Here is a 20,170-nt window from a genome sequence, read left to right as displayed (position 1 = left end):
GATATACACATTTGTTTTAAAATTGTCCTTGAATACTGATGTTGGAAATGACCTTTTCTTCTATGCTCTTCATTCTCAGAAGTGATGACAAACATTTTTTGTAAATTTGCTGGTAATGTTTTGCTTTTAGTATTAAACATGACACATAATGTCTGTAACTTTACTAGCTCCTGTAATTTCAATAAACCTGAATTAATTAGTGTGTTCTAAGTAATCAATCCTCATTTGTTCAGATGTATTACCCATAAAATCCACAAACTCTTGTCTATTATCTAAATAACTTCTTAGCCAGTCTAAAACTACTCCTCTCACACCAAATGAATACAACTTGGACAATAATATAGAATGATCTATAGTATCAAATGCTTTTTTAAGATCGATAAATACCCCTATAGTGTATTTCTTATTATCAGTTGCTGTTGCTATATCCTCAATTATATTCATTACAGCTGAAGCAGTGGATCTATTGGTCCGGAATCCATACTGGCTCTCACTCAACAGCATGTTCTTTTCAATAAAACGATCTAATTTTTTTACAAATATTTTTTCAATTATTTTAGAAAATTGTGACAGTAGTGACACTGGTCTGTAATTAGTGAATCTATGTTTATCTCCCGTTTTAAAGAGTGGAATTACCTTTGCTACCTTCATTTTATTTGGAAAGGTCCCTGTTTGAAAAGAAAGATTAAAAATATAACAAAGAGGTTTGATGATACAGTCAATAGTCTTTTTTACAATTATCATGTCTATACCATCACTGTCTGTTGATGTCTTATTTTTCAGTTTTGTTACCACCGATACAATTTCATTTTCACTAACATCTCCTAGAAGCATGGACTGTAGCACTTTGCTTCCCCCTCTCCATCCACTCTGTATATCTTTATGTTCTCCAATACTCTCTGCCAATTTGGGTCCAACATTCACAAAAAAAGAATTGAATCCGTTTGCCACTTCATTCATATTTGTTATCATCTTATTATCCTCATTGATAAAATGGCTTGGTGGGTTTGTAGGCCCAGATGGTGTTACCTTGTTCAGAATATTCCAAGTTCCTTTGATATTGTTTTTATTTTTTTCTAGTAAATTATTATAATATTCTCTTTTTGCTTGTCTCATTATTGTTATCAATTTGTTTTTGTAAACCTTATATTTCGTTTCAGCATCCTTTGTTCTTACTTTTATGAAATCTCTATAAAGTTTGTTTTTCTTTTTACAAGCATTCTGTAGTCCCTTTATAATCCAAGGCTTTTTATTGTAGCTGTCTCTTTGTTTCCATACATTCGGACAATGCTTTTCATACAATGATAAATATATATTAAGAAAAGCCTCATATGCAGCATTTGCTTCTCCCCCATACACCTCATTCCAGTCTGTTTCAAATAAGTCCTTCCTAAACCTATTTATTGCCTCTTCAGTTCTTTTCCTTACATATCTATGAGTTTTTTTCCTCCCTCTTTTTATCAATTGGACAGTCATAAGTAAGAAACACAGGTAAGTGGTCACTTATATCATTAATTACTAGTCCACTTTTTATATTATTTTTTATGTCATTTATAAAGATGTGATCAATTAACGTTGCACAATTTGTCGTTATTCTACTGGGTTTGGTGATCAATGGATAAAGCCCTCTACTATATACCACATCCAAGAAGTCTCTTGTTGATTTATTTCTGGGTGAGCTTAGCAGGTCTATGTTATAGTCGCCACACATGACAAATGTTTTCTTTTCCTTCACCTTACACAATAATTCTTCCAAACTATCATTAAATGCTTCTACTTTAGACCCAGGTGTCCTATATATACACGTAACAATAACATTTCTCTTCTTTTGTATTTCTACCTCTACAGTTACACATTCAAATAAATCATCAATTACCACTGTCATACATTCCACAGGTCTACATTTCAATTCACAGTCAACAAACAGGGCCACACCTCCTCCCTTCTTGTTTCTTCTACTACAGTGATACAACTCATACCCGTCAATGGAGAAATCGATACCTCTGTCTTTATCGATCCATGTTTCAGAAAGTGCTATTATTTTGAATTTGCCATTTAGAGTCTTCAGGTATTCGTCAATATTTGAGAAATTTGCATATAAACTTCTACAGTTGAAATGTATTAAAGAAAATGTATTATCTAAACTAACATTGTCATTGAATTGTTCCTCGGTGTAGTAGTCACATGTAGCATTGATTGAGTTGAACAGATGGTTTTCTGGGTCAACATCATTTTCAAAGTCATACAGTTTATAGTCCATGTATTCAGCTCTTAGAAACTTTTGATTCTCAGTTGTCTCACCTTCTCGCTGCGTAGCCTTCCCCGCCAAGGATGAGCCGTGTCAGTCATAAGTCTAGCAGGTCTCACCTATATTGATCCAAGTCGCGGAGCTCTCGGATCATGACAACTTTGGCTTCTTCATATGGTCCATTTAGCCGAATCATGATTTTGCAGTTCCGTGTCCATGTTGCTTGTATCTTGTTTTCTTTTCTGAGGATGCGTGCTTGTCTTGCAATGTCAGCGTTCTTCTTGGTAAGATGTTCATTGATGTAAACCCCAGTTCCCTTCAGCTTCCTTCCCTGCCGTAGTAACTCCGTCTTGTGTTTCCGATTTACAAACCGGATCACAATGGCTGGGTTGGTTCTGCTGTCCTGCCTGGGGATAGTATGACTGTTTCGTTGATATGTTTCCCTGGGCTCACATGTTTGGGGGTGCCCAATGTGGACCAAAGAGTGTATTCCCAGGGCCCTATTATGCTAAGCCAGGGTTTTTCAACCTTTTTTGAGCCAAGGCGCATTTTTTTCATTGAGCCACACCACCAGCAGAAATCATCAAAAAATTTAACTCAGTAGACAATAAAAAGTCGCTGTCACAATTGTTGGATATGAATTTAAACCATAACCAAGCATGCATCAATATAGCTCTTGTCTCAAAGTAGGTGTACTGTTACATCACGCCGTGATTTATTTTGAGTTTTTTGGCGTTTTCCCGTGCCTAGTGTTTTAGTTTTTGTCTTGCGCTCCTATTTTGGTGGCTTTTCCTATTTTTTTTGGTATTTTCCTGTTGCAGTTTCATGTCTTCCTTTGAGCGCTATTCCCCGCACCTGCTTTGTTTTAGCAATCCAAGAACATAGAAGTTGTTGCTATCCTTCTTTGTGTGGACATTGTTGATTGTCATGTCATGTACGGATGTACTTTGTGGAGCAGAGACGGCGGCTAAAAAATATACCAATTAAAATGAGTCGCAGGCTGCACTTTAGACACCAGTCTGACACTGCATTCCTACCTGTGTGTCTTATAACAAATATTACACATTTCTTAGGCAAGCTTTGAGGTAAAAGTAAAAAAGCAACAATATTCAGTACCTATACATGTATAGGTACTGAATATTGTTGCATTATGCCATAATTACACAAAATCACCGTTGTCCTACTAAATGCCCTTAGTGCTAGACCATTTATTCCGTTCGTGAAATATATTATTTTGGGGCCATCAGTAGTCTAGCTAGCAAAGCATTTTTTCCATCTTTCAATTTAAATAGTACAGTGCACTTTGCCATTAACATCCCTTGTCTAGAAAACAAAAGAAAAGAAAAACACTTACCTTTTTAGCCAAATAAATACTCGACAAATCGTCAAAACTTGATCCTTATCCAGCTCTGCATGGCCACAAGGTCGATATTGAGATTTCGTCTGTCCAAACTGACACCCACTCACTCGTGCCCCTGAAACGGAATCTACGGGGTTTCCAACAAAAAGACGTTTGCCTAATTGCAACTCCAAAATCCTTGATGTAGTGTTTTGAAAATACCTTTTGATGCAATGATAGAGAGAAGTTTGCTGGCCAGACACTGTTTTGGTAGTCAAACATAGTGAAACCTTATTTCTGAGTCTAACTTGAAAACTATAATTAGTCCAACAATTGCAAATCATATTTTTTACAGTGCACACAGATACATACATACTGTACATACAGTATATATATATATATATATATATATATATATATATATATATATATATATATACATATATATATATATATATATATATATATATATATATATATATATATATATATATATATATATATACTACCGTTCAAAAGTTTGGGGTCACCCAAACAATTTTGTGGAATAGCCTTCATTTCTAAGAACAAGAATAGGCTGTCGAGTTTCAGATGAAAGTTCTCTTTTTCTGGCCATTTTGAGCGTTTAATTGACCCCACAAATGTGATGCTCCAGAAACTCAATCTGCTCAAAGGAAGGTCAGTTTTGTAGCTTCTGTAACGAGCTAAACTGTTTTCAGATGTGTGAACATGATTGCACAAGGGTTTTCTAATCATCAATTAGCCTTCTGAGCCAATGAGCAAACACATTGTACCATTAGAACACTGGAGTGATAGTTGCTGGAAATGGGCCTCTATACACCTATGTAGATATTGCACCAAAAACCAGACATTTGCAGCTAGAATAGTCATTTACCACATTAGCAATGTATAGAGTGTATTTCTTTAAAGTTAAGACTAGTTTAAAGTTATCTTCATTGAAAAGTCAGTGCTTTTCCTTCAAAAATAAGGACATTTCAATGTGACCCCAAACTTTTGAACGGTAGTGTATATATATATATATATATATATATATATATATATATATGTATGTGTGGGAAAAAATCACAAGACTATTTCATCTCTACAGGCCTGTTTCATGAGGGGTTTCCTCAATCCTCAGGAGCTTTTTTACGCTCTACCACGGTATCGAGCACTATTTTTTGGATAATCTAATTAAGACATATATATATATATATATATATATATATATATATATATATATATATATATATATATATATATATATATATATATATATATATATATATATATATATATATATATATATATATATTTCCTTCTCACCTTATCTGTGTCATCCTCAAGCTCGGGTCCTCTACCTGAGGCCTGGGAGTTTGAGGGTTCTGCGCTGGCTGTTCCTAGGACTGCGCTCTTCTGGACTCAGATGTTGTTCCTGGGATCAGTTGTTAAGCCCACTGACTTCAACGCGGTAGACTGGGGTTCGTATCCCGGTTGGGACAAAACATCATCCAGTAAGGGTCCTTTGGCAAGACCCCTCATGATACACCCGCCTACCTCAGGGATAAGTGAACACAAAACAAATAGTGTCATACCGGCTCAGACGTCGCCTTGGTCAACAAGGTCTGCGTCAGTTGCTAGGGAACCAGGGCAAACTGATGAGAAATGGGCTACTGGAACAAAACACAGATGGACGAGGGCAAAAAATATTTATATGTATTTATATATATGTATATATATTTATATATGTAAATATATATATACACATACATATGTATACTGTATATATACATGTATATATGTATTGTATATATATAAATATATACATATACACACACACACCCACACACAAGGTTTCTCATTGTCATCCCATTGGGTTGAGTTTTTTCATGCCGTGATGTGTTTTTTTTTGTTTTTGTTTTTTTTTCTTCATAAAGAAATACAATCATGTGTAAAAATTAAAAATATATATTTTTTTATGTATTTATTTTTATTTCTTGTGCTGCCTGGTACCAATCGGCCCGGTGGTTGGGGACCACTGGTGTAGACTAATGGGGATCCTTAATAAACTAAACTAAACCAAACTAAACTGCATAGCATCAGTAAAGTTGGCAGAGACCAAATATATTTTTTCAATCCTTGTTTCTGAATGTTATTTCTTGCTGTTGTGGTTTATTAATGTCTTTATTTCTTTTATGATTTCTAACAATTGTCCCAGACAAATAGAAGATCCAGATCTATATTAGAATGATGACCATTATTTGATGCTGCACCACCTTAAACATGTTTTTAACCCTGTTGTTATCAATTGTTTTTCACCTTCCACAGGGAAGATAATTGAATTGAAATACTATTGATAACCTGATAATATTTATTAATATCTGTATCTGTCAAGACATTTAAGGATGCTCTACATGTTCATGACTTACTTTATAAACCCAAGGACCACCGTGTGTATACTTCCTCATACTTCCTGTGGAAGATGTTGAGAATAACCACATACAGTACAGTAAATATTTGATTGGATTACCGCAAACTCCACTGTTGCCTCATGTGTCTTTAGGCTCTACGAGTTCTTCTGTGTCAGACCACTGGTTGATCCGACTGACAGGAGACAGCCAGAGAGGCAGTATGGTGTCACGCTCCTCAACCACCTGCCCGTCCTCCATCCCAGACTCTCCCGAGTCTCCTGTTTTCATCGAAAATGATCCTAAAAAAGAGAGAGGTGAGAAAGATATTTTATTTCCTCATGTAGTTTTATCTATTTTATGTGGAAGAATACTTTATGCTGTGTCTTATTCATTATTGATTGAAGGCCAATGTCACTCACTGCAGGTAACAACCTCTTCTAATTGGCATTTTTCTGGACATGACTGGGTTGTTTGGCCCTCATGGAATCGATCGACTAAAAAGTTTTTTGTCCAACTACTGACTAACTTTCTTTCCTTACCCGCAGTCAAAGTCAAAATTGTGGTTTCACCCGATGTTTCGGCACCATTTCTTGTTTTTCTGGTTATCCTGTTTTTAGTTCTATGCTGCTTCTCCTGTTGGGTACGAGAATGTTGCGAGATCTCCAGGAGATCTTGGGAATTTCTCAAATCGCTACTACATGGATTGTCTTCAATCAATCAATCAATCAATCAATGTTTATTTATATAGCCCTACATCACAAGTGTCTCAAAGGGCTGCATAAGCCACAACAACATCCTCAGTTCAGAGCCCACATAAGGGCAAGGAAAAACTCACAATCCAGTAGGATGTCAATGTGAATGACTATGAGAAACCTTGGAGAGGACCGCAGATGTGGGTGACCCCCCCCTAGGGGAGACCGGATGCAATGGACGTCGAGTGGGACTAGCATAATATTGTGAAAGTCCAGTCCATAGTGGATCTAACATAATAGTGAGAGTCCAGTCCATAGTGGCGCCAGCAGGAGACCATCCCAAGCGGATGGTCTTGACAAAACACCGGCTCCGGTTTGAGCGCAATCTGCAACAAACACGTCGTCTACCCACTAGGGTTGTACTAATAAAATACTAATCATTTCAAAACGTTATTATACTGCCTCTGAAAAATACCGGTACTTTTTGGCCCGTGGAAAGTACCGGTATGTGGAAATAGTGTCAAAGCGCTTTGAGTACCTTGAAGGGAGAAAAGCGCTATACAAGTATAACCCATTTAGTAAGAGCAGAGGCGGATTTTAGGCAACGCACACCGCAGAGAACTTACAAACAGAAACAGTGTGGAGACAGAAGAGGAAAAATGGACGCATTTTGGCCTAAAAACTAACAATGAAGTCGAAGCCAGAAACATTGAAGCGCCGCTCAGCGAGAGGCGCTTGAAAACGTGGCTAACGTCCATCCGCAGTGTTCCAAATCACTCATCACGAGTAAACTACGTTTTTTTACAAGTATCCTCCGTGCAGGACGAGAAATAACTAAACATGCTCCACTACACCAGGGCTGCCAAGTTTCAGAAAATGACAAGAGTGAGACTTTAGTGGCATTTGAAAAAATGCCACTAAACTTCGATTTATACCTTGAGACTGATGTCCTCACCTCTAACAGTGTCCTCCTAATGCTCGTCTTCATTGACCAGAAATTAGAAATACTCTTCTGCCTCATCCTCCGCATCTGTGTTCTCAATCGATATCTCTTCTACATCTGTACCCTCAATCTCTTCTGATCTCTCTCGATCTTGCAGGGTTGCCAACTCCTCGATAAGGAAAGTCGTTACTGACTGTCATGAAAGTTGCCAGAAGTTGCGAGATGACATCATTGGCTCATTTGCATAGTTGATTGCAGTAGACCAGGGCCCGCCAGCGTCCAAAATTCGGCCCGCGGGAAGTCCCAAGATTAAAAATAAATAAATTACTAAAATGTTTTTTATTTATTTATTTTTTTTAAATCTGTCCTTTCTAATCTATTTTCTACCGCTTGTTACTCTCTGGGTCTCCTTGCCGCTCAGGCAAATCATATTGTCTAAAAATGCATTTTTCCATCGATAACGTGACATCAAGTGTGCACTCTTTCAGTCAATCAGTGTGCGAGGAATATATATATATATATATATATATATAAACTGTATATATATATATATATATATATATATATATATATATATATATATATATATATATATATATATATATATATATATATATATATATATATATATATATATATAAACTGTATATATATATATATATATATATATATATATATATATATATATATATATATATATACATATATATATATATATATATATATATATATATATATATATATATATATATATATATATATATATATATATATATATACATATATATATACATATATATATATATATATATATATATATATATATATATATATATATATATATATATATATATATATATATATATAAATATATACAGCCCTGCCCGTGGGACCCCTGCAATAGAGGTTGTAGGAGAGAGGAATAACGTAGTGGGAGAGATAAAAAAATTACTTAAAAAATGCAAATTATAATTAAAACCGTTTATTCTTAGTTTAGTAGTATTTTTCTTCGTTCCACATCGTTTAAATAAAGTATCAAATTTGATCAAAAGACTGAAGGGTTGCGATATTCATGATCGAACCAAATCTATTGACTGGCTCATTAACATTAACATGGTTTGTTTGTATTTGAAGCGTGACAGTGAAGAAACACTCATGTTAATCTCACTCTGTAAACCAAAACAGAGTGGCTGTGCGATTACTAACTCAGTATTAATATTTGAGTTGGGCTCTATGTAGTGGAAAAGTTGGGTTAAGAAACAGTACACAAGACCAGGCCAAATAATCTCTTGATTAAAGTACAGTGTTTTATTCTCCTATATTCCAACATAGTGTTTCTGTTCAAACTTTGTGTAATGTTACATTGGCCAAAAATATTAAACGTACTTGTTAACTAAAACCTCTGCATTGGTTTTAATAAACACTTAGGCCTACTGCGCTACTGTATTTTAATGTTGGTCATTATGTTGGTACTTGGAGAGCCAAGTGCTTTCTGAAGCTTGAGAACCACTCCACCCGACACTTTATTTTGTTAAAAGAAATTGTATGTATCATTCAACATCTCACATTTAATTCATCATCTGACTTACAACAATACTTTCTAGAGCACTGTGCCGTGAGATACAGTCTGTTGTGCCGTGGGAGATTATGTAGTTTCACCTATTTGGTTTAAAAATATTTTTTGCAAACCAGTAATTATAATCCGCAAATAATGTGCCGTTGTTGAGTGTCGGTGCTGTCTAGAGTTCGGCAGAGTAACCATGTTATTCTCCTCAATATCAGTAGGTGGAAGCTGGTAGTTAATTGCGTTGTAGATGTCGGGAACACGTCTTGTGAGATGACGAGGGTTTTACGTGATCATAATATGCAGACGACAGCGGGAGGCAGCGTGCAGGTAAAAAGGTGTCTAATGCTTAAACCAAAAGTAAACAAAAGGTGAGTGCCCCTAAGAAAAGGCTTTGAAGCTTAGGGAAGGCTATGCAGAACGAACCTAAAACTGAACTGGCTACAAAGTAAACAAAAACAGAATGCTGGACGACAGCAAAGACTTACAGCGTGTGGAGCAGACGGCGTCCACAAAGTACATCCGTACATGACATGACAATCAACAATGTCCACACAAAGAAAGATAGCAACAACTTAAATATTCTTGATTGCTAAAACAAAGCAGGTGCGGGGAATAGCGCTCAAAGGAAGACATGAAACTGCAACAGGAAAATACCGACAAAACAGGGAAAGCCACCAATATAGGAGCGCAAGACAAGAACTAAAACACTACACACGGGAAAACATCAAAAAACTCAAAATAAGTCACGGCGTGATGTGACAGATGGTGACAGTACACCTACTTTGAGACAAGAGCTATATTGATGCATGCTTGGTTATGGTTTAAATAAATGGTAAATGGGTTGTACTTGTATAGCGCTTTTCTACCTTTTTTAAGGAACTCAAAGCGCTTTGACACTATTTCCACATTCACCCATTCACACACACATTCACACACTGATGGCGGGAGCTGCCATGCAAGGCGCTAACCAGGACCCATCAGGAGCAAGGGTGAAGTGTCTTGCTCAAGGACACAACGGACGTGACTAGGATGGTAGAAGGTGGGGATTGAACCAGTAACCCTCAGATTGCTGGCACGGCCACTCTCCCAACTTCGCCACGCCGTTTAAATTCATATCCAACAATTGCGACAATGACTTTTTATTGTCAACTGAGTTTCATTTTTTAATGATTTCTGCTGGTGGTGTGACTCCGGATTTTTTCAATGAAAAAATGTGCCTTGGCTCACAAAAGGTTGAAAAACACTGTTATAGAGTATACATATAATAAGATAAGCTTTATCAAAATGTGTTATTGTGTTTACTTTAGTTACTTGCTATTAGAGATGTCCGATAATATCGGCCTGCCGATATTATCGGCCGATAAATGCTTTAAAATGTAATATCGGAAATTATCGGTATTGTTTTTTTTATTATCGGTATCGTTTTTATTTTATTTTTATTTTATTTTTATTTTTTATTAAATCAACATAAAAAACACAAGATACACTTACAATTACTTACACTTACAATCACCAACCCAAAAAACCTCCCTTCCCCATTTACACTAATTTACACTCATTCACACAAAAGGGTTGTTTCCTTCTGTTATTAATATTCTGGTTCCTACATTATATATCAATATAGATCAATACAGTCTGCAAGGGATACAGTCCGTAAGCACACATGATTGTGCGTGCTGCTGGTCCACTAATAGTACTAACCTTTAACAGTTAATTTTACTCATTTTCATTAATTACTAGTTTCTATGTAACTGTTTTTATATTGTTTTACTTTCTTTTTTATTCAAGAAAATGTTTTTAATTTATTTATCTTATTTTATTTTATTATTATTTTTAAAAAGGACCTTATCTTCACCATAACTGGTTGTCCAAATTAGGCATAATAATGTGTTAATTCCAAGACTGTATATATCGGTATCGGTTGATATCGGTATCGGTTGATATCGGTATCAGTAATTAAAGAGTTGGACAACATCGGAATATCGGATATCGGCAAAAAGCCATTATCGGACATCCCTACTTGCTATAAAACAGTTTCACTTCTTTAATCTATAGTCTTCATAGTCCTGAAAGTATCGGCTGAGGACTTGAAATCGGATCATATCTGAGGCCAACAATGTAGATCGGAACATCCGTGTAAATACATTTTGTTTTTATTGGTATTAAAATTAAAATGTTATCTTCTGTACTTTAACTGTTCAGGTGGATTGGAGAGCAGACCTTTTGTCAGAGGACTTGAAGGCCGCAGCGTGAGCATGAGGGCCCCCAGCAAGACCAAGGACACCCTGAGCAAAGTTCTCCCTTTGCGTTGGTCCTTCGGTTCCAGAGACCGGCGAAAGCCCGATCCGGCGCCTCCGGCCGTTGAAGTTCCCGCCCCTGTTGAACTGGTTCAGTATTTGGAATCCGGCCGACGGCCTCGCTGCACGAAGGAACCCATCGTGTCGTTAATGAGCGAACCCCGTAGCGCAAGGGAACCAAATGGACGCCGATCCTCGAGTGCGGGGCGGATCATTTGTGTGGGAAAGACCGAAGAGGTCTTGCAGCCTGAGTCCACACAAGTCCCAGAAGGTCAAAGGAGGCCATCAGATAAAACTTCCAGCTTGAGGCGGAGTACAGAGAAGCAGTCAAAAGACGAGGGTTCTGTCCGCGTGAGCTCGAGTAGCAACAGTCTAATCCGAAGAAAAGAAGCCAGGAGACAAGAAGATACTGACATCAAGCAAGGATCAGGTTCTGGTGTTCAGAGCAGCTTTAGCACCTCCAGCATTCTTCAAGGCACTTTGAGAAGACCCAAGGAGAACAGGACTGATCAGGACCGCCATGTTGCAAGCGAAGGAGGTTCCAAGGCCAAGAGCCAGGACGGGCTGCTGTCTTTTCTGAAAGGGAACTTCCTGCGGAGGGACAAGGAGTCCAGGAATTCAGGGAGAGGAGGAGACGAGGAAGCCGGGAGAAGGACTCTGCCCAGGCCGACGTTGTCCAACGGAGCGGCAGGCGGCGAGCGGAGAAAGTCCCACGGCTCGAGTCATCAAGGCGAAGAACTGTCCAACGGGAGGGCTGGACGGAGCTCGTCCGACATCAAGCGCTCCCAGAGCTCGTCCAGCCTCCCCGCCCGGACCGAGCCGAGCACGCGTCGGACGGCGTCGCTGCATCGGACCGGCACAAAGAACGCGGACAAAACGCCTTACGCCGCCCTGCAGAGGACTCGCTACAGCACCACCTCGTTGGGACGCAAAAAGCCAGTGCCAGAGTCCAGCTTCTGACTGGGACGCCACGCAATAAAAGCACAACAATTGCCAGCTTTGCATTGTGGGTTCAAATGAAGAGCAGAATGACCTCTCCATCCACTAATGTGACTTGAAACAAGTGCCTGAGAAACTTCTATGCAGTTTGGACCAACTACCTACCAATAATAATAATAATAATAATAATAATAATCCACGTTTGTGTCTTAGTTTCTTTATTGAGCTCCTTCGCTGCCAATCACGACACATTGATTGTGCCAACGCAGAGAATGTCACTTTATCTCCTCGCCTACCGTGAGTCATCCACCTGCGTTTAATTCCCACGGCGAAATCATCCACTTATCCCCGCGTGGCCCCGGATCACCTTGTTGTGTTTCCTAGAGAGTAAGTGATGCACTCTGCACTACACACTCCAACTCATCTAAGGATGTGAGGATGTTTGAGTCGTCTAAATAAGCCGTTTCTGTTGTGTCGCTTTGTTTGTTGCATGATTCATTTTTTTGTACCGTGGAATTTGTTCTGAGTTGCACACCAATTTTCTCCATTTGAAATAATAAGGTAAATAGAAATAATCAGTTTCAGGGTGAGACTCAACAATGTAATTTGCCGAACAGTCAATGTTTTGTCGATTCTTCCAGGAATTTGCAGGCTTTTTTAAGTGCTGTCAGATGATTACTTTTTTTTTTAAAGCAGATTCTTCTCACTTTTGAATGTGGATACATCATGATCAATCACAGGTTGCAATTCAGAATCAGAGTTTGCTTTATTGGCCAAGTTTGTTTAACACACAACAACTCTCTTTGTTCAATGTAAACAATAAATATTAACGATTAAAAACATAAACGAGTACTGAAATAAGCTGCCAGGTAATAGTGCAGTGGTGAATAGAGCAAAAGCAAAAAGATGACGACGTGAGCATGAGTTACAGTGCATCCGTGAAGTGTTCGCAGGCTTTCACTTTTTCCATGTTTTCTTATGTTACAGCCTTATTCCAAAATGGAATAAATTCATTTTTGTCCTCAAAATTCTACACACAATTCATTCATTCAGTGGCGGTCACTCGAACGAGTATGACGATCCTCCTGGTAGGTGTGCATCCCTTTATGGAGGATGCCTGTGCGTGACTTTGTTTTACACGGGGAGACTGGTGCACAGATAGTCACCACACGATCCTTGACAGAATCGGGTCAGGGTCCAGTGGCATGGAGTCCAAGACGAATGGGGACCCTTTATTAACCCATAATGACAATGTGAAAAATTATTATTAAAAAAAATTGGCAAATTTATTCAAAATAAAAAAAATCACATACTTGATGAAAACCAACGCTTCCTATCCAACCTGATGGAGCTGCTGAGAGGAACGGGCGAAACTGCCCAAAGATAGGTGTGCCAAGCTTGTGGCTGTATTTGCTGCCAAAGGTATTGAGCAACAAAGTATTGAGCAAAAGCTGGGGAAAATAAAGTGTTTCATGTTTAATTAAGTTGCAAAACTAACTTTTCACATTGTCATTAAGGGGTATTGTCTGTAGAATTTTGAGGACAAAAATGACTGTATTCAAATATGGAATAAGGCTGTAACATAACAAAATGTGGAAAGAGTATAGCGCTTTGAATACTTTCCGTATGCACTGCAGTGAATTCACAGAGACAGTTTAGTTCCAGAGTTATTTCGCAGCGTTCATCAGATTGATAGCCTGGCGCAAGGGTCTGCAACCTAAAATGATGAAAAAGCCATATTGGACCAAAAATACAAAAAACTAATCTGTCAGGAGCCGCAAAAAAATCAAAGCCTTACATAATGAAGGCAACACATGATGTGCGTGTCTATATTAGACTGCAAGCTCTTATCTGTGAGGCGAGTGCGGTGTTTGGATTTGATGTTGTTCATGTTTGACAATATCTGCTTGCACAGCTATTTGTTTTGTTTGCAACAGCCTCCCGCCTGGCACCTCGGCGTGCTGAAAGAAAAGTGTGTCACAGGCTGACGCTAATCTTTGTTGACAGAAATGTTAAAATTCAATATTTATATTACATATTTTTACAACTTTGGAAAACAATAGCAAAACAGCTTCTCAGAGGGTGAGATAACTCCTTGAAATGACTGTCTTAGAATTACCAAAGGTATAGATAGGTGTGTGTGTCTGAGTTAAAGGAAACGTGAGGCTGTCATCTTCTAATGGATTTATTACAATCGTTGGCAAGCTGGGTATTGTTTGCTGTGGTCTGGAACAACATGGAACAAAAACAACTATCAGAAACGCAGCCAATATTACATACAGATAATGTGTCATGAGACGTGCAAATATAAATTGAATACACCGAAGACATAAGTAAAGGAAATTAAATGAGCTCAAATATACCTACAAACGAGGCATAATGATGCTAGCCTAGATAGCATGTTAGCATTGATTAGCTTGCAGTCATGCACTGACCAAGTATGCCTGATTAGCACGCCAACAAGTCAATAACATCAACAAAGCTCACCTCTCTGCATTCACACACAGCATAAAATGTTTGGTGGACAAAATGAGAAAAAGAAGGAGTGGCATAAAACACATCTAGCTGTGGCAGCGTCAGAGGAAGGTTATACATGTAAACCCGTGGTGCCCACTTTATATATGTATGTGTGTGTATATATGTATATACGTATGTATATGTATGATAATATGTGTGTGTGTATACATAGGCGCCGATCTACATTTCTGCCAGTGAGTGCTCGGTGTGTGTGTATTAAAAAAAAAAAAAGACGTTCAGCGAAGATAATATCCCTTACGATTTGTGGTTTTATTCTTTTGTAAAACAGACCAAAATCGCACAAAATTAACTACAACAAGATTGATTTTTCCCAAATTATTTTAAAGAGTGATAGTTGCCATCAATCCCACGTGGGTGCTCGGGCCCCGAAGCACCCGCGGGATCGGCGCCTATGTGTGTGTGTGTGTATATATATATATATATATATATATATATATATATATATATATATATATATATATATATATATATATATATATATATATATATATATATATATATATATATATATACATATATATATATATATATATGTATATATATATATATATATATATATATACTGTATATATATATATACTGTATATATATATATATACATATACATATATACATATATATATATATATATATATATATATATATATATATATATATATATATATATATATATATATATATATATATATATACATGGGCTGTGTGAGAATTTGATGTTTAAGTGTTGTTTTTTAATCCATAGTCATGTTTACAGCAGCTAGTTTTTTCCTATATAGTGTGTCTTCTCGTGATCTCCTTGCTTTTACCATGCTAGTTGTTGCAATGATAGGTCAACAACAGCTGTCAATGTAACTCATTAATAGAATAGAATAGAAAGTACTTTATTGATCCCTGGGGGAAATTCAGCACCACAGTTCGCTCACAATAGACAATAAATACTATAGAGCATTATTCACATGTGAATAATATAAATACAGTCTATTATACAGCATTATTCAAATTTTAATAATTTAAATATATTATACATATACATGTATTCTACATTTAAGTGCAGTCAAGGAACATATGCATTATACAGTCTGATGGCTGTCGGTATGAAGGACCTCCTGTGTCGTTCCGGGTTGCATTTTGGGAGTCTGAGCCTTCCACTGAACGTGCTCATTCTCTCCGCCAGGTCCGAGTGTAGTGGGTGGGAGGTGTTGTCCATAATGGCTAGGAGCTTTGCTAGACTTCTCCTCTCTGACACCACCGCCAGAGAGTCTAGCTCTACTCCCACCACGTTACTGGCCTTCTCTACCAACTTGTCCAGTCTGTGTGCGTCCCTCGCTCTCAGTCCGCTGCCCCAGCAGGCCACGGCGTACAAGAAGGCGTCCGCCACCACCGACTCGTAGAACATCTTCATCATCTTTGTACAGATGTTGAAGGATCCTAGCCTCCTGAGGAAGTAGTCCCTTCTTGTAGAGTGCCTCAGCGTGTTTTGTCCCATTCAGCTTGTTGTCGATGTGTACTCCGAAGTATTTATAATCCCCAACCATGTCCACATCGACCCCCTTGATGGAAACAGTATAAAAGCAAGCAAAAACACCAGGTCGAGTGAGGCCAGTGGATGGACTAAATAGCTCTCTAATTAATGGCCGGAAACAGGTGAGCGTCCCGAACACTAATCAGAGGCAGGTGAAAATAATCAGCACCCATGACAACCAAGAAACACAAAACAGGGGTGCTGAAACCGAACTTAAACAACAAGTGAATCAAAAACGTAAATAAACTATGATCCGGACAATGGATCATCACAGTATCCCCCCTTAAGGACAGATTCCAGACTCCCCTGAAACAAAAAACTAAGAAGAAGTCAAAAAATCACGGGAGGGCGCAGGGGGGACTTGGTTGTGGGTTGCCCGGCCAAGTGCCCTCGAGTTCACCGGGGATGAGTCAGGTGGCGGCAGCGAGTGGAAGGCCACTGCTGCAGGGGAGGTGGGCGGTGGATTCAGGGACACTTGGCCGGGCGACCCACCACCAAGTTATGCGGTATTTGTGACCCCATGATGCAGGAACCAGGAGAGCGAACAGCAGGTAAGATGATTTTAATATCATAAACAGAGAAGGAAGCAGTCGTGCATGTAAGGTTCTCAAACATAAATCAATCCTCGAGCACTGAGGAGCAGGCGAGGCAGGCATAAAATGGTAAATGGTAAATGGGTTGTACTTGTGTAGCGCTTTTCTACCTTTCTAAGGAACTCAAAGCGCTTTGACACTATTTCCACATTCACCCATTCACACACACACATTCACACACTGATGGCATAAATGGAAGCCTGCTGATTAGCACCAGGTGTGGACCGGCTGCCAATCAACAGCAGGTGAGGGGAAAACAGGGCTCAGCGGAGACATGCAGAAAATCTAAATCAAAATAATAGCAGTGAAATAAACACAAAACAAGGAAGCACAAACAAAAATGGAGTGACAGATCGTCACAAAAATATACAAAAAAACTTCCGTACTTAACACTGCAAATGCCAGTTTGTCTTCAAGTATGTTTTCAAAGCCCATAAAACGTTGCTTTGTTCTTTGGTAGCATCACACAAAAGCCAAAATAAAAGCAAAATGTGTCTGAAAAAAAAAATCTAAATGAGTGATGGTCCTGCATAAGCACATGAATGGTCAGAATTAGATAAGACAGTCAAAGGTTGTCTACAAAAAAACATAATTGCTTCTGTTTAAGGTTTGAGTGGCATCAAGAAGAATTGTTTATTCTCACTTTTCTTCCAAGAGTTTTCCAATTGCTATAATCACAAAACACTAAAGCACAAAAACGTAAAAGTGCTTCTTGAACGACACGGCTTACGTTTCATTCACGCTTTGTTCCTTTCCTGCTTTCAGTCCATCACATGTCCCTGCAATTATGCCAAAATCATTAAATGTGTTGTGTGAAAAGAGCTTAAAAAGAAACGGCTACGATGGAAAGATAATGGATCAAACTTTTTCACATTGTGAAAAAGATAACAAAGTAGTAGTAGTCATTACGAAAAGGCACCAAATGGACTCTCTTTTATATAGGTCTTCTTCTTTGACGGTGTTTTTAGTTTTATAGCTTTATTTTTCAACACTGTGAAATATATGTATATATATACAGTCATGGTCAAAAGTTGTACATACACTTGTAGAGAACATAATGTCATGGCTGTCTTGAGTTTCCAATAATTTCTACAACTCTTAATTTTTTGTGATAGAGTGATTGGAGCACATACTTGTTGGTCACAAAAAAACATTCATGAAGTTTGGTTCTTTTATGAATTTATTATGGGCTTACTGAAAATGTGACCAAATCTGCTGGGTCAAAAGTATACATACAGCAATGTTAATATTTGGTTACATGTCCCTTGGCAAGTTTCACTGCAATAAGGCACTTTTGGTAGCCATCCACAAGCTTCTGGTTGAATTTTTGACCACTCCTCTTGACACAATTGGTGCAGTTCAGCTAAATTTGTTGGTTTTCTGACATGGACTTGTTTCTTCAGCATTGTCCACACGTTTAAGTCAGGACTTTGGGAAGGCCATTCTAAAACCTTAATTCTAGCCTGATTTAGCCATTCCTTTACCACTTTTGACGTGTGTTTGGGATCATTGTCCTGTTGGAACACCCAACTGCGCCCAAGACCCAACCTCTGGGCTGATGATTTTAGGTTGTCCTGAAGAATTTGGAGGTAATCCTCCTTTTTCATTGTCCCATTTAAAGCACTAGTTCCATAGGCAGCAAAACAGGCCCAGAGCATAATACTACCACCACCAAGCTTGACGGTGGGCGTGGTGTTCTTGGGATTAAAGGCCTCGCCTTTTATCCTCCAAACATATTACTTGCGGCCAAACAGCTCAATTTTTGTTTCATCTGACATCACATGGACAAAGATAAGACCTTCTGGAGGAAAGTTCTGTGGTCAGATGAAACAAAAATTGAGCTGGAATTAAGGTTTTAGAATGGCCTTCCCAAAGTCCTGACTTAAACGTGTGGACAATGCTGAAGAAACAAGTCCATGTCAGAAAACCAACAAATTTAGCTGAACTGCACCAATTTTGTCAAGAGGAGTGGTCAAAAATTCAACCAGAAGCTTGTGGATGGCTACCAAAAGCGCCTTATTGCAGTGAAACTTGCCAAAGGACATGTAACCAAACATTAACATTGCTGTATGTATACTTTTGACCCAGCAGATTTGGTCACATTTTCAGTAGACCCATAATAAATTCATAAAAGAACCAAACTTCATGAATGTTTTTTTTGTGACCAACAAGTACTGTATGTGCTCCAATCACTCTATCACAAAAAAATAAGAGTTGTATAAATTATTGGAAACTCAAGACAGCCATGACATTGTTATTTATAAGTGTATGCACACTTTTGACCATATATATATATATATATATATATATATATATATATATATATATATATATATGTATATGTATATATATATATACACACATACATATATACACATATACATACATTCATGGCAGCTTCCACCATTAATATTCCACAATTTTGTAGTTCTTAATGTGCAATGACAATAAAAGCCTATTCTATTCTTTTCTATACATACATGGAAATAGTGTCGAAGCGCTTTGAGTGCCTTGAAGGTAGAAAAGCTCTATACAAGTATAATCCATTGACCATTAACATACATACATGCATACACAGATACATAGTCTAGAACTCTACACACATCTGTCTTGCACACTGCAGCTCTGAGATGTGTCCTTGAAGGGACTGTGACGGTACAAGAATAAAGTCGCTCGTACAAACTGATCAATGTTCTACAGCGATGGGGAAGAGACTACTAGCTGCAACTATCGATGCTGCACTTCAGACAATAATTAGTCCCTCCTGGATTTTCCAGGCTTTTCTTTGTGATTGTTGTTGTAGCCTAAAAAAAATGCCTGGACATGCCTCTGCTTTTTTCAGAATGTTGCAATGTTTTGTAAAATGTATTTTCAATAACACTGAATCTACTTGTGATGTTATGAATTTGTTTTAAGTGTTCCTTGTTACCTTATCCTCAACAAGAACACGATTGCAACAACAATTGGCAAACACTCTATTGATGTTTTACTCCTTTTATACTGCACAGATTTAAAAAATAAACACCAAATGGCAGTCCAAGCATATACTCAGAACTCTTTGTCAAATGGCTGTACTGTTTT

The 20,170-nt window shown here is 37.9% G+C and overlaps 1 protein-coding gene across 3 annotated transcripts in view; it reads left to right on the top strand.

Moving 5' to 3' along the window:
• usp43a (ubiquitin specific peptidase 43a) overlaps positions 1–13,246 on the top strand; it is a 264,050-nt gene extending 250,804 nt beyond the window's left edge. The window contains exons 14-15 of one of the 3 annotated variants that reach the window (XM_062026996.1): positions 6,151–6,312; positions 11,403–13,246. In XM_062026996.1, coding sequence (XP_061882980.1) covers positions 6,151–6,312; positions 11,403–12,457 — 1,217 coding nt within the window. In that variant the 3' untranslated portion in view covers positions 12,458–13,246. The remainder of the gene's footprint in view (positions 1–6,150; positions 6,313–11,402) is intronic. The other 2 variants (XM_062026994.1, XM_062026995.1) reach the window with 2 other exon arrangements.
• The last annotated feature ends 6,924 nt before the right edge of the window (positions 13,247–20,170 follow it).

This window comes from Entelurus aequoreus, linkage group LG18 (genome assembly GCF_033978785.1).
Source record: "Entelurus aequoreus isolate RoL-2023_Sb linkage group LG18, RoL_Eaeq_v1.1, whole genome shotgun sequence".
Taxonomy (NCBI): domain Eukaryota; kingdom Metazoa; phylum Chordata; class Actinopteri; order Syngnathiformes; family Syngnathidae; genus Entelurus; species Entelurus aequoreus.
The sequence above is the reverse complement of the archived record's forward strand: the minus strand, read 5'-3'. Positions and strand labels throughout refer to the sequence as shown.